The sequence below is a fragment of the Lytechinus variegatus genome, chromosome 10, assembly GCF_018143015.1.
Source record: "Lytechinus variegatus isolate NC3 chromosome 10, Lvar_3.0, whole genome shotgun sequence".
NCBI lineage: Eukaryota > Metazoa > Echinodermata > Echinoidea > Temnopleuroida > Toxopneustidae > Lytechinus > Lytechinus variegatus.
Genome location: NC_054749.1, coordinates 17,211,197 through 17,227,141, shown reverse-complemented (window position 1 = coordinate 17,227,141; position 15,945 = coordinate 17,211,197). Strand labels below are relative to the sequence as shown.

At 36.2% G+C, this 15,945-nt stretch overlaps 1 protein-coding gene across 1 annotated transcript; it reads left to right on the top strand.

The window, feature by feature from the left end:
• The first annotated feature begins 361 nt into the window (after window positions 1-361).
• Window positions 362-13,016, top strand: LOC121423353 (G-protein coupled receptor GRL101-like). The gene is made up of 13 exons (XM_041618709.1): window positions 362-585; window positions 1,025-1,183; window positions 2,189-2,296; window positions 2,801-2,969; window positions 4,100-4,168; window positions 4,931-5,002; window positions 7,383-7,454; window positions 8,040-8,111; window positions 8,754-8,828; window positions 9,036-9,110; window positions 10,172-10,243; window positions 11,050-11,127; window positions 11,844-13,016. Exons 2-13 carry the CDS (start codon window positions 1,099-1,101, stop codon window positions 12,898-12,900), a joined length of 2,004 nt encoding a protein of 667 aa, XP_041474643.1. The 5' UTR covers window positions 362-585; window positions 1,025-1,098; the 3' UTR covers window positions 12,901-13,016.
• Window positions 13,017-15,945: the final 2,929 nt, after the last annotated feature.

Sequence of the window (15,945 nt, the reverse complement as noted above, 5' to 3'; positions counted from 1 at the left end):
ATTATTGTTTTTGTCATTATCAGTGTTTTAGTTAGTGCTTATTAATGTATATTATAAAGCAGAGCGCAAAAACTCACTATCAAAATTTAATTTGATACGTATGGTTACCACGCAATGCTGAAAACCATAACCATTTCATATTGTAGGCTTGTATTTTAGGTGATCCCTCGGCACTGGCTGGTGGTCAATCTTATACTTCTCTTGTAATGTTTCCATTGTTAGTTCATGTTTGTTATTATTTTGCCTGGATGTAAAATAAATAAAATATGCCAACCCTTGTAAAGGCACTCTTCTTTCTGACCAATATTCTCCTTCGATCAATATTTCCTTATCCAAAACATTCTTGTCTAATACAGGGTCACATTAAAGTCAATATCCTCCGTGTAGAACGGTTTTGGGATCCTCTTACCCTAACACTCAGCAGCCAATCAGCAAACGGTATTGATGTCACTACCTTTCCATTGGTCAGTAGTAATGTGACGTCACTTTTACTACCCGAAGGCGTAGTTGATATTCGGTTCTGCAGTGATGATTTCTTAAGGCATGATGGTTTCGCCTTTGAAGTCACGACACTTCCTGTAAATGGTAGGCCAACATTTTATCATTGTGTAATTATGAATAGTAAGTGTGTTCAATAATATAAAATTAAACGTATCAAAGAGTTAACGATTATTATTATGTTTTCCACTGCTATTTTCAGTTGGATACTGAGACAATAGTAGGTGTGTGTTTACAAGCTGAATAAATTATTTATTACGTCGAATCTGATTTACAATTATTATATTAACGACCGACTCATTATACCATAATCAGATTATGGTATAATGAGTCGGGTCATCATTATAATAATTGTAGAGCTGTTGAAACAATATAGTTTCATCGCTATTTATAGGCATATCATCATTATTGCTACATGTACTTCTACTCTTATTATTTTTGTTATTACTATTATGTCAATTCTTTTTTTCGTTTTCATTTCTAAAATGGATCTAATTGATCTTAATCATTATCATTAATGATAAAGGTACAGATTTCACCAATGCCTCCTACGCGTTCGAGAGTCTTGCCAAGACGACTGACTTCACGTGCCATTCTGGAATGCAATTCATTGATTGGGTTGCGAGATGCGATCGGGTTGTTGATTGCCATGATTTCTCAGACGAAATTGGTTGTCTTACTCAAGGTGTGTTCTTATTTTAAATTCACCTTTAGATGATCAATGAATGGAATGTGCGTGTGGTGTTATGTGATATAATAGTGTGTGCGTGTGTGGGTGAGGGAGAGAGACATACACACACATGCAGACAAACCGAAAAGTGATGTATATGGGTGTGCGCGCGCGATTGTATGTGGTTGTGTGTCAAGAGTGTGAGTGTGGTATGAGAGTGCGGGTGAGTGTTTGGGTAGGTGTGTGTTATAGAGACGGGGGGTGGTGTATTGGATGTAATTGGATGTGTTTTTGTGAGGTCATGAGCGCATAAGGCTGTATAAGACTGACGGTGTGTGAATGGGTTGGTTTGTTGGTGTGGGTGTGTGCGCACAGTAGGATTATGTAATTTTCAGGTATCATATCTATCATATATTTCAGTAAATAATTCTTATATACTGTTGTTAACATGAATTGAATATTTTTAAATTTTGTTGTCATTATTTAGGCCTACCATGAATTTATGAAATCGATTTGGAACGAAATCCTTAATAAAAACATGTTTGGTTTTTTTTTTTGGGGGGGGCTGGGGGTGTTTGATTTAAATTGAAAAGGGGGATATGATCGAGAGAGAGAGACTGTTTGGATGTGTGGTGTAGGTGTTTGGTAAGGCTGTGTACTGAAAAGGTGTGTGTGTTGGTGTATATAGGCTATAAAAATGAGAAATGCTGAAGAGGGTATTTAATATTAACACAATGTGGGCCAAAATTGATTGCAGTCGATTTTTCTAAAATATGCCATTTGGTCGTATTTGTTTAATCTATAGCCTAAACTTGTTTGGAACCTCTCTACTTTGTTTCAAGACAGGAATGTCACCATCATCCAAAATGTCATAGAAATATCACCATAGTCATTATTACCACTACCATCATCATCATCATCATTATCGTCATCATGGTGGTCGTTAGCATGGTCATACTCACATTCAACAATAGCTTATCCTTCCAAAAGTATTTTGTAAATTATCTTATCATATTTTAGATGAAGAATGTCCATACCGGTGCCGTGATAGTGATATATGCCTTCTCGATGCCTACCAATGTGACGGATGGTTCGACTGCCCCAACCGCGACGACGAGGACAACTGCGGTAAGTCTAATCTCCGGTTTCATTCCATAGTCAAAGAAGACCGATGCATAGTTTCGCAAGGGAACTGGAACAGCCTCGCTCACTCGTCTCTATACGGAATCATTGCTATTTTCATCTGTTGTCGGTCCAAATGTAAACTATAAATTAATTTTTAAGCATATTTCTGTTGAAAGTGCATAAATACGAATTTGAACTACACTGTTTTCCGAATGGTAGGCTTACAAGATTGACCAAACCAAAAACACAGCATGATTTTAACAGAATTCCCTTTGCATCTACCCTTTACATAAAGTTCAATGCTCCTGGCTTGTTACGACAGAAAACAAGAAGTTCAAGACCCAGAAGGGCTTGAATGCACATTCACCTAAACTACAAAAAACTTTGTCTTAGCTGGGTCGACGGACAGGAAGGGGGGGGGGGGGGCGGGGGCTTGCGGCCTTCAGCCCCTTCTTTCCCAGGGAGAAAACACCTAATTGTTGTTTTTTGCTTTCTTTCTTCAATAAGAAATTGCGAAATGCCCCGATGGATATGTTTGTGGTGAGGCGCCATTTAATGATAACAACGGTCCAGTCAACTTTTGTGAGAGATTTGTTTGGCAGCCATTTTGGGTAAATGCAACAAGGCCATGGAAGAGGGACGATATCAAGAACACGGCTAAGAAAGCTGTCATTCTGTAAGTACATTTGTTAGTAGTTTTTTTCTATTTATAGAAATGTTTTCAATATTTTTTTTGATTGATGTAATCAAATTAATATCAATCCTTCTGGAACCCCCTCTCCGCTTCAGATTACCTAATCAGGTAAACTAGCCGATGATTATTACCTTCTCTTTTTATATATCTCCTTCTCTCCATGGGCGTCAGACTAGGGGACAAGCCCCCCCCAAAAAAAAAGGAGGCTGACAGACATGTAGGCCTTGCCCCCCCCCCTCCAAAAAATCGAAATCTTGCATTTTTTTTAAGTGTCTATTTACTGCTTAAAATGTTTCTTTTACGGGTCTGAATATAAACATTTCGGCTCCCGCTTTGCGCGCTCGCATTATGTAATGTAAATTATGTAATTAATTAGATCCTATGATTATCCGATGATTAATAACTAGAAATAGTCAATGAAATATTCTTTTATATCTTTAGAATAACCCCCATAAAATTAACAAAACAGTTTTTAGCAGCTGATCAGGTAAAATTTGGATGAAAATATTTTTCGCTTGAAATTCGGCGAGGTGTTGTGTTCCCCCTCCTCCCCTCGGAGTGACGCCCATTAATCTCTCTTACCCCCTCTCCTCTTTGTCCACCCTCCCTCTGCCCTCTCTCTTATGTAATATTGCATGGCTATCAGGGAAACTTTCTCAGCGATACTCACTAACATTATCAATGGATTAGAACCGACCGCTATAAACTTTGAAATCAAAATATTGTGATGTGTACGCGAAGGAACCTATAAATCAACACTAAAGCTTTTATTGGTCGAAATGATATGACCTCAAGCATTCCCCCTAAATTTTGCATTTAATTTCTTTAGTTTTCAACCCGATTAAAGTATCCATAATCTTTGACAATCCCTCTTAATCAAATTATAGTATAGGTGTAGTCATTTGATATATATAGTCTACAAAGAGGTGTAGGTATGTCTTTTACTAAATATTCCCATACCTTAAAAATCGGGGGGTATTTCTTTGAATGGAAGAAAGTTTAGCATGCTATCACAATTTAAAATATTCCTGTTCCATATCGAAGACCGGAAATGGAAATGAATTTAATCAAATCGACATAATTATCTACACACATTGACTCTCTTTGTGTAGTTATATGAACGGCATACCCACTACTTTAGAAGAAGGATCGTTTAAAGGATTGCATAATGTAAACAATTTGTGAGTATGATTTCATCTTCTTTATTCAATCGATTTCTTAAGTTGCATGGATCAAAGAGATATTTTTCAATGGAAATGATGAACATTGTGCAATAATCTATACTTATGAGAAAAGTTGGTTCAAGTAAGTTTCAGACCATTCACAATTTCATTCATTTATGCTCGATATGAACGAAACTACCTGCGCCAATATTCATTTTACTGCACTGGGATATTTCATGATAAATGATAATTGTAGGAATTCTAAAAACTCTGCATGTTTCTTAGCATTCTCAATATGTGTTAGCTAAACATCGACTATATTTAATGGCGTCTTATTTAAACCAATGTTTATTAACTATAAGAATGACGTCTTAATTTTTTTTCCTATTTCCTTTTTTTCTTTTTTAATTAAACATTCAACTGGATTCATGCTTAAATTTCTACCGTGTTGTATTTGTGTTTTGTTAACATTGGTCATACGAATTCTACAAGTTTCGCTTTTAGCAGGTTCCTACGTTTCTGAATTGATACATGTTTATCTTGATTATCATATATAAAGTTTCCTTGTTACTGATTATAACTATATCAGGATGTATGTAACAAAACTTATTGTAAATGGTTGCTGGAAATTGAAAAGAAATGAAATGAAATTATAACTCAAGTTGATTTAGATAAGAAATAAATGAATGAAAATAAAAGTCGATAAATTCTTATCACCATGTCTTATTTTTCAGTGAGTGAATTCAACTTTTTTGTCAATTTTTCAAACATTTATTTTAGGAATCTTGCATCGTGTGAATTATCTTACCTGACACCAGGAGTATTCGATGGTTTGGATCGCTTGTATATACTGTAAGTCTACTAATGTTCCACCTCGGAGAAATGTCTATCATAACCTTGATACATTTTTAGATATTTGAAAGTATTGACTTTTACCTAAAATGTATACAGATATGCAACCAATCCAACATCTTGAAAATAGCTTTCCAGATTGGCTTGCAATGTTTAATCACGTCACGGAGCGCTATCACATTTTGAGTACTTTCGTTAAAACGCATCCTCTAATCTACGAAGTGTACATATTGTTATTTTGTACGCCCGTAAATCATGAAAAGTCACAATTTTGCACATAATTATGTGACATGAGTCTTTACGCACCATCGGTTTTCAAGATTCTTAAAATTGCAAGCGCCTGTTAGTAAGACTAATCATGGCGTCACACACCAAAATGCACCCGCACAAAGATCGCAGTGTCTGTGGCAACAAAACATGCAAGTCCGAAAGTCTCCACCCTTAAACGTGTCTGTATTCCCTTCAATTTTGCAAAATGGTAACATTACTCTCCGATCGTAGAATGCCAATTTCAAATGTGTCGGTGAATTTTTGCATTTTGGTAAAACAAGAGAAATTCCGGCGGTGTTCCATGGTAGGCCCACCCTTGTGGTTTTCAGATTCGATTTAAACTACCTCCATGATTTAATTTACAATAGTACCATTTACCGTGCGAGTGTGTAGTCTGGTACAGTGGCGTATCTAGGGAGGGGGGGTGTACGTGCCCCGGGCGCCAATTTCAGGGGGCGCATATAAGGAAAGGGGACGCAAATTAAGAAAAGGGGGAAATGAAGAAAAACTGCAAACGAATAAAGGAAAGGAAAATAAATACCACTGAAGGTATTAATAACCCTGACCTACATGTATGCTACTACCATGGTAATGCAGTTTCAACTCATTTACAAAATTAATCCTGCATGTTCATCTTTGCCCAAGGATGAATATTTGTGCATACTTTTGATTAGTGATAAACTTATTCTCTTCAAGAATTCTATCTAAACAGTCCTTACATATTCTTTTTATCAAACGCAAATATAACTTTTCGTCTCTTGCTCGCCGGTTTTGCAATTTGATACATTACTCTTCATTAATCTTTAAAAAACAGTCTGAAAAATACATTTTTACTGGTTTAGTAATACTTAAAGCCTTCCATCATGCAGTGATTTGATAAGGGAGATACAACCCTCTTAATTTATGTTTACAAAAATCATTAAAATGTCCATTGTTAGGTGAGGATATAAAAAAAGATCGCGCTTCGCGCTCGAATTACGCCGATGAGATGCGTTTACTTTTCATAAATTCATACAAATAGTCCTATCAAAAATTACAGCTCATCCCTTAATTGCTTATAGATATACGAATCGGAAGATTACTTCTCCCTTGAATTCCCAATTTCGGGTCTAGATATCAATAATCTTCTGCTCGCGCTTCGCACTCGCATTAATTGTTTAGGATATGCATCATTGTAACGATTGCAAAAGGTGTTTGGAGTATTCAGTCTTAAGATCTTAATACTGAAAAGAATAAGCTCGCAATTCGCCCTCGTTTTATGTTAGTCTATTTAATGAGATCCCTATCTCTATGAATCTCCAAAGAGGGACTTTTATATGTTCCCTTTTCTTGTCTGGATATCAATAATTTTCAGCTCGCGCTTCGGCTCGCATTAATTGTTAAGTTAGATACGAATCATGTTTATGATTATAAAAAACGGAGAACATTCTTTCTTAACATCTTAGTATTGAAAAATATTCCCACCCTCATTGGTACTATGTCTTATTTTGTCTGGTCGTGTGTTTAGGGGATTTTTTTTATCTATTCATTTAATTTTATTTAAACTAATGTACACAAAACGTGATAGCGTGCCATGACCTGAGCAAACTTTGCAAGCCTTCCAGATTGTACAAGGTACTACCCATTTTTAAGTATTTGAAATAATATGAACTGCATATATTTTTAGTATGTCTAGGGTTGAGACAAATCACAGAATAGAATAAGGAAAATAACTGAAATTCAGTCATCATGATAATGAGTAATTTAGGGCTGCCTCACATATTTTTAATGCAGTTCTACCCCCATCCAATTCAAGATACCATTATACATGATGTGGTTGATCATGACCACTAGGAACCTTGAAATCCTTGAAGCCTAGGCTTTAACCACCTAATCCATTATTTCTAGTTCAATAATACGTTAATTTGTATCATCATACAAAGATTATTCTTAATGTGACGATTGCAAATGCAAAACAGTAGTTACGGCATCAAATTAACATGTCGAGTGCAATACTTTAAATATAAATAAATCCTTAAAATTTTTTGTCTGGAATGGGCAAAGAGGTATTTAAACCTCTCCATTCCATTTTGTGTCACGTATCTTCATGTATTTTTGTTTTATTATTTAGGGAACTTGGGGATAATCGTCTGACTATCATAGAAGAAGGTTTATTCAGGAATCTGTTCTATCTGGGAGTGATGTAAGTATTCAGTTAACTTTGATTAAATTCTTATGAGACATTTTTTTTATATACCAGTGTTATTCTAAACATTGTTAATGATATCATCACTTTTTTACACTCACTGTGTACACAGTAAAAAAAAATTGTACAACGCTGTTTACTATATGAACCTTACAGTAATTGTTTAAACAGTTTAAACACGTGTTTAAATCTCAAGCAACAAATTTTAATTTTCAATAAATTAAACATGATTGTTTAAACGGTTAAACAAATACTGTCAGGTTCATATAGTAAACAACGTTGTATAAAATCTTAAACAGCGTTTTTACTGTAATGATAATATTGCTATTATGATAAGTGAATTAATCTTGAACATTGGAACGTATGAACAGAAAATGGAATGGAGGCAAGAGATTAAATTGTTATATCCCGCCCCTTCAATCCGTCATGTTAAGGGTCTTCATTTGCATAGCATTTTCATTAAAAATATGTATGGCTCTCAAGGGGGGGGGGCACGGATCTGTGCCCATAATCTGGATCCGCCACTGATTATTATAATCAAATTGAAATGTATATACAGTTGTTTGGTTTTTTTTTCTTCAGAACATTGGAAGCTAACCATGCGATTCAATTTGAGGAAGGATGCTTTCAAGGTTTACCCAGACTCTTCGCCATGTACGGGTGAACTTTTTATTTGATTACGTATTTTATACAGGAAATAATTATAATAATAATAATAAATGGGATAAGTGCATAAAGAGTAGATCAAGCTGTTATACACATTTTTATACACATGCCCATTATGAATACTCTGTATTTCGTGATGCTGTGTAGGTCCTGCGGTAATATGCGCATAGGGATGGCCTTCTTGTGGCAGGAATGGGCAACCACAATAACCCTTTTCAAATGATTAAAAAGAATATATATGCAAAATTGACTGTTAGACGAAAAAGGGGGCAGAAATTTTGGTATGATTGGTGAGCATGTAGCTTCACACCGGTCTTTTCACTATCTGGTGTTAAGAGGTTGTTGCTAGTTAAAACGCTTATGGATGTTATCATAACACATTTGTTTGATACTTTAACATTCTTGTGATATGTCCAATATCTAGGGTGTAAGTTTTAATATAGAAGGTAGTTTACCATTAAGGGACACAAACCGATGGTGTTAGTTTTACATGTTTTAACACCCAATTTTACAGTATGATATGAAATATTTCTCTTTCATCATGTTCATCTAGGGATTAACTACTCCTCCCCCTTCTCTCTATACAGATATGACAAATGTTTGTAATGGTTGTAATTTTTCTTCCACTAGCGATCTGACGAACAACTCGCTTACCAAGTTCAGCCCTGGGACCTTCAAAGATCTTGGTGTTTCTTTTCAGAGATTGTAAGTTAATAAAATCTTTAAAGTCAGAGGTAAAAACTAAACTGATCTGAAGAAAAAAATAATGAGAATCTTAATTGTTTTATAATAGGTCATAGTCACGTCTTTATCGCTTTGAAAATTTGAACAATAAGTTTGCCTGTGAATATGCCAACACTGTTACATAACCAACGTCGTAACCTTTAAAAATCTTATTGTTATCATCTACAGAATATTGAAATGGAACCAATTAACATCGTTAGACGAGACATTGTTCTATGGAATAGGACACGAATTGCTTCGAGTGTAAGTAATATTGAATTTTATTAAAACATCAAAGAGCCCCCTCCCTACGTCCCTCATGACATCTTCATCTCATTCTTTGGCGCTACCTCTTTCTCACAGACATGTAGAGTTGAGGCCAGAAAATTACATACACCCAAGAAATTTAAAGAAAAGCTGACACTTGCCAAACATCATAAAATTTACTGTATCGTATAAAATATTTGTGCTATCATGACGAATTTGATATAAAACAAATGAGTGTGCCATGCCCCTTCATCACATTGCTTTGTCACCAGAGCTGAAAAATATTTAGGTGGAATTTTCCCCGAAAAATCTTCATAATTTAGACAAATTAAAAATAAAAACTTGACATAAACATTTCATATTTGTGCGAGTTACCTCTCAACACAAACATTTCAGATTACACTTTTTTGTTCAGTGGTGACATATCATGATAGAAAATATAGTATAAATCATAGATTTTACATTAATATATTTCTATGAAACGATGATTAAATATATAATACCAAACAATAGAATACATTTAGCACTAATAATACTTTTTTCTTCAAAGAGAATTCCACCTGAAATATACTTTAATCTCAACAGCATTCCAATTATGTGAAAGAGCTTGATACGATCTTTCATTTTAATACCATATTTGTCATGGTAGTATTAATATTTCTGAAGATATAGTATATTTTACGATGTTGGGCATGCGAACAAATTTCACTGAATTCCATGGGTATAATGAAACTTTCGACCTAAGCACACCCGCACAAGGCTATGTCTTGACAGGCTAGTAAAGATTGACGCGTTAATGACAGTATTGATTTTGGGTAATTGACAAATACATCACACAGACCGACCAAATCATGCTAATGACGAATATCATAACTGCGTTGTTAACCCCCTTGAAATGAGCTGTGGACCCCTCTACAAGTTTGTACAAATAGTTCTAGTATTACTATAAGAGAAAAGACGTCACAATTAGATGTTGTTTAGTGTAAATATTAAGCTACGAAAAAATTGATCATTCTATTAAATTGTTAATATAATTGTGTATATTTTTTTTCAATCAGGAATCTTGGTGATAACCTCATAGAATACATTGCACCGGGAACATTTCAGAATCTTTCCAAACTCACAGACTTGTAAGTTATTTCTTTAAACATGTTATTTTCAGTTCATACAACCTTTTAATCTTAATATTATTTATTAAAACATTTTGTAATTGAAATGAAAACATTTATCATTAATTATTGTGTGAATAATGCATTCTGAAACGTACTTTGAGATATATTTATGTTTAAGATGTTAACAGCAAAATTTACAAGGAAATATATATCAAATAGACCAGTTCGTAGTTACTTCATGGGCAATTTTGGTCAAATGACCTTTCATTTCTTTCATCATGATAGGCAGATTTCAAAGCAAGATATTACGTAAGCTTGCCTTACATAGCAGGATGAAGAAATTGAATAGAATAGCATAGCACACCGATGAACACTTAATGAAGGTATTTGTTGCATTCCTACTTTGAATGCATTGTTGCACAATGTACTTGACAGACTGTGAAATACCAGTCGTTCGTGGAAGCATTGTTGTTTTTTGTGGGTGTAAATGAAAACGACAATTCAAAAGAATATATGAATAATCAAGACATCAAAGTTGGTGCTTATCTCATTAGATTTTAAAGCACCATGTCACTTTAGTACAAATGACCTTCTTCTGATCATGCGTAAAATCTTTTGGTCATGCGCAGAAAGGAACTATACGGACTGGCTTATTAAAATGTCTGGTCCTGACCTTTCCTCTTTTACAAAAAGTCACCTCAAGCATGGATTAGAACAAATTTTCATGATGAAATCATTGATACAGCTTTCTTATATAAGGTACATGAAATTAATATGCAGGATTTTGAATGATATAAATTTTAAAACCTTGATTTCTAACGCAGGGTCATCACATCACTAAGCCCTAAATCTATCCCTCTTTATACTGGCATATTTGATGGACTGGACAGTTTATCAGCTTTGTAAGTCAAATTTATTGTCTCTTCTTGCACCCACCCTCCCACCCTTGCATGAAATACTGTACCCTCATCCAAGTCAAAATGTCGCAACTACCTGAGAATTAGAAGCATTTTGAACATAAAACATAATTTAGTGAAAACCGAGGGGATAAGGCATTTGATTTGCTTGTTTACATGTACATGGATATGTATCTAATACACAGAGCTGTCTAGAGGCATTATCAAGATTTAAACATGTGAACAATATTGATTAAGAACAAAATCACAGAGCTCAAATTTGAGGAGTTCAAAGATGTACATATTAACACTACAGGTTTATTTTTCTGGTTTGCCATTCTTCTACACTGTACCTCGAACATCATAAAGTGTGCCATCCAAAGTACCTTTGGAAATCTTTCTTCAACTAATGATTTCGTGAATTTTGTCATTTTACTAAGGCTTTGCAGAGCTGCCAAGTAGTAGGATTTTCAGTATTTAGTACTGGAAAATGAGAAGAATACTGATGGTTTCATGCAAAATACTGATTTCTAAGTTTCAGTTTTATGTGTTGGCCAATGGTATTTCTTTGAAAATAATGATTTTCTCGCCAAAATACTGATTTTCAGCTTTACAAATACGGAAATGTTCTTTTTCAGGTTGGCAGCTCTGGCTTTGTACAACGCCAGTGGTCCAAAGAGGAAATAGCATTAAATGAAAAGTATTCATATTTCTTTCACTAGGTATGTCTACGATTCCCGCTTCTGCTGTTTAACCCCAGACACCGTGAACTGCATTGAAGAGCGCCCTCCTCACCCCCTGTTCACTTGTCGCAAGACATTCCTTCAGAACCACACCATCAAGGTCTTCATATGGATCTTAGGAATAAGTGCTTTAGTGGGAAATTCATTTGTCCTGGTGTTGAGGTTAAAAAGCACACCGACCACCAGGGTAGCCAGGATACAGTCAATGATCATCACCAACCTGGCCTTGTCAGATCTTCTGATGGGTGTTTATATGGTTCTCCTTGCCGTGATGGATGTCTACATCGGGGAGTCTTACTTCTGGGAGGGGCGAGCTGAGGAGTGGAGGGCAAGCATCACTTGTCAAATCGCTGGATTCATCTCTGTTCTAAGCAGTGAGACATCTGTATTCTTGCTCATCCTTCTTACGATCGACCGCTTCATCTGTGTTGTGTTCCCATTCAGCAAAATGCATTTGGGAATTGCATCTACTCGCATTGCAATTGCGATCATTTGGGTTGCATCTATATTCCTCAGCGTGATAGGTGTATTGCTGCATAACATCAGTCCAGATGCATACAGCCTCAGTGATGTCTGCGTTGGTCTCCCGTTCATCCGAAAGTCGACAGACCTCCGAACAGAAGTGGACACCCGGACCACCGACCAGTATGGAATACCCTACTTCACCACAATTGCCGGCTCTACTGAATCAACCTGGACATACTCTATCATTATATTCCTGGGGATCAATCTATGTAGCTTCATCATCATTCTTCTCTTGTACATCGGCATCTTCATCAAGGTCCGTTTCGTCCGAGCTGAAGTTGGTCGCACCAACCAATCGTCCAATGAGGTCAAGATGGCACTGAAAATGCTCCTTATCGTCGGCACCGACTTCTGTTGTTGGATGCCGATCATCATCATCGGTATTCTAGTCCAGACAGTAGGGGTCGAAGTTACACCGGACATCTACGCCTGGCTGGTCGTCTTTGTCCTACCCATCAACTCATCCCTCAATCCTTATCTCTACACTATCATAAATCTAGTTTCTAAATAATTATCCCAGCTTTGCTGCATGGTGTCCTTGTAGTCTGCATGCAGGCACAGACCCTGATTGGAACTTTGATCAACAAGTGTGCCTCCACGCAAAGACTGGCACATACGACTTCAGTACACAAGGCATGAGTAGGCTGCACTTTCTGACCCTTAACCCTATCTAGGCCGGGGTATTTTTGGAGTTCATATGGCGGGGGGGGGGGGCCTCCCAGCCCCCCCCCCCCTAAGATCTCGGCCGTCGACCGCGCGATTGCGCCGAAAATTGGCACACAGGTTGTCTGGGACATAATCTACAAGATTGTATAGTAATTTATTTCATGCGAATCGCTATTAAGTGATTATGCTAATTTATGCGTAATTAGTATGCGAAATCATACTTTTTCCTCTAACTCCCTAAATAAAGCTCCAAATGTACTAATTTTTGGTATAGAAACTCTTTGTAGTGTTCTTAGCAAGTGTAAATGACTAACATTGCGATATCAAATAATTTTCTTATGTATTTTATTGTTTTTTGTAATTTCTTATGTATTTCTTTGTTTTTTGACCTTTTGTTTTTCATTGTTTTTTTCAATGAAATTTGTTGGTGACTCTTCTGTGATCATAAAAAGCATAAAATGAATACATTTAGACCAGCAAAACTAAAAATAATCATACATTAATGAATTTTGGTTGAAAACACAATTTGCATTGACTTTGTACACGAAATCACGTTTTCGAGCAATTTTTGGTCTGACATGCACTTACATAATGTTGCGTAATTTCGGAACCGCGTACCCGGGTGACGCAAAGTTGGTCTCAAAAGTTGCGCAAGACTTGAAAGTAAATAGTCAGTGGGCGGCGCGGTCAAAAAAATTCGCGCGGCGAAAATATTGCACGATTCGTTGAGGGGGGGGGGCCTCCGAGGCCCCCCCCCCCCGGCCTAGATAGGATTAACTCGAGTGAAGTGTTTTCCCAGTAGACTAGTGTCCTTGTTACGTTACATGGATTTTTTTCAAACAAAAGCTCATTTAGATTAAGCAACAATGACAATATAATGATTAAATGAATAATACAAGAAATAAAAATAGTAGGTCTATTTATCAAATAAGTAACAAAAATCATAATAGCAGAAAAGCTAAAATTAGTGCAATGATTTCAATAACAATTCAATCGCAATGCAAATTACCTTTATGGCACCGTTCTGACAAAGGAGTATTGAAGTGTCTGCGATTGTGGCATGAGGTAACCTTGAGTATGAACAGCCTTTCTTGATCTTGTGGCTTTGGTGAAGAACGCATCAGAGTTTAATGGGACAAGCTAATTGAGATCTTGAGAACATCACAAGGCGAGAGTTTTCTCGTCAAAGGGATGACCGACCTAGCTCCTGCAGCACCAATGACCACTCGACATTATTATGATATTGATTCAGTGTATATCTGGGCCCCGTTTTACAAAAAATTCTTATTGAACCAATCAACCACAACTATAGAAAGTCAGCAATGTCATCTTGAATAATGCATGTTTGTTCAAAACATTTTCTAGATATTTCTGATTCATACATTCATAGTATTCTTGAAAATTCAATGTGCTTTTCTTTGTTTGCAAAGGACTTTGTGCAATTTTTCTGTACAAAAAATATGACATTGATAGATTTCCATACAGTGGAGGTTAATCGGATCAAGACGGGGCCCTGCGTTTAGATCATTTCAATCTAGTAGATGCTATTTGATGTTGATGGGTCCCAGACACTCTAGATGCATGTTCCAACAAAGGTCCGACTAGTGATCTGTATGCTGCTGTTTTCAACTTCAACTTCGGTTAGTTTACTAGCAAGTTTCTTCGTAGGAAGGCAAGGGTGTTGTTCAGGTCCGCGCCGGAACACTTTCATTTTTTTTTTTTTGGGGGGGGGGGCAAAATCCCGAAGGGGGCACAATATTTTTGACAGGGTGAGATACCGAGGCGATCGAGTGGGAGAGGCTGTGGGACCCCCCCCCCGGTAAGGACTTTGTGTAAAAATGGAGTATAAAAGTTGCATTTCTAAGAGCATCCAAAAATAAATTTCTTGAGAATTAAACAGTCCTTCTTGCTCCTTCTGTTTCCTCCCTTCTGACCGAGAATGGTGTTTCTTCATGATCAGGGTCCCAGTTCCAGCAAATGACGAGCCTTATTGCAAACGAAATTGTTTCAAACCAATGTAATATAGGCCTTTTAAAGACTTGACAAACATGACCGTACGCAGCCGGGGGCCGCCGATCCAGAGGGCAAAATTCACCCAAAGTGTGAACGAAATCCTTCAATTTTATTCTAGAAAATGCAAAAGCTCCCCCATCACAAACCCCCTCGCTCTTAAAGGACAAGTCCACTCCAGCAAAAACTTGATTTGAATAAAAAGAGAAAACTTTAAAAAGCATAAAACTGGAAATTTCATCAAAATTGGTTGTGAAATAAGAAAGTTATGGCATTTCAAAGTTTCGCTTATTTATAACAAAATAGTTATATGAACGAACCAGTTACATCCAAATGAGAGAATCGATGACATCACTCACTCACTATTTCTTTTGTATTTTATTATATGAAATATTTGTCTGATTTTCCTCTATTGATTCAAATCAACATTTTTCTGAGGTGGACTTGACCTTTAAGTATCTTTGAAAATTTAGGTCTTGCAGCCCCACCCACTCCCGGATTTTTTTTTTAATTTTTGCAAACGTCCATGAATAACAAAAGCTGGGATGAACCAGAGAACATAGCTGCCATCTCGATTTGATTAGTAACAGGTAATGGGAAGAAGTTTTGGAATCTAAAATACATAAGTGCTATATCATAACGCCTTCCAATCATGCCAATGAAAAGGAATAGAGGAAAATACGGGGCTGTGAAAATATCTTAAGATATTTTTTATAGTAGAGCAGTACTGTAACGCTTATTTTTTTCTTTTATATTCTTTATTTACATTTTTATTCATATCTCGGATAATATGAGTCCGGTCAAGAAGACACTGTCACAGATGATTTTATTTTTTCATGTCTAAACATCTCAAATTTGCTTTCGAGTGGGATTCACCATT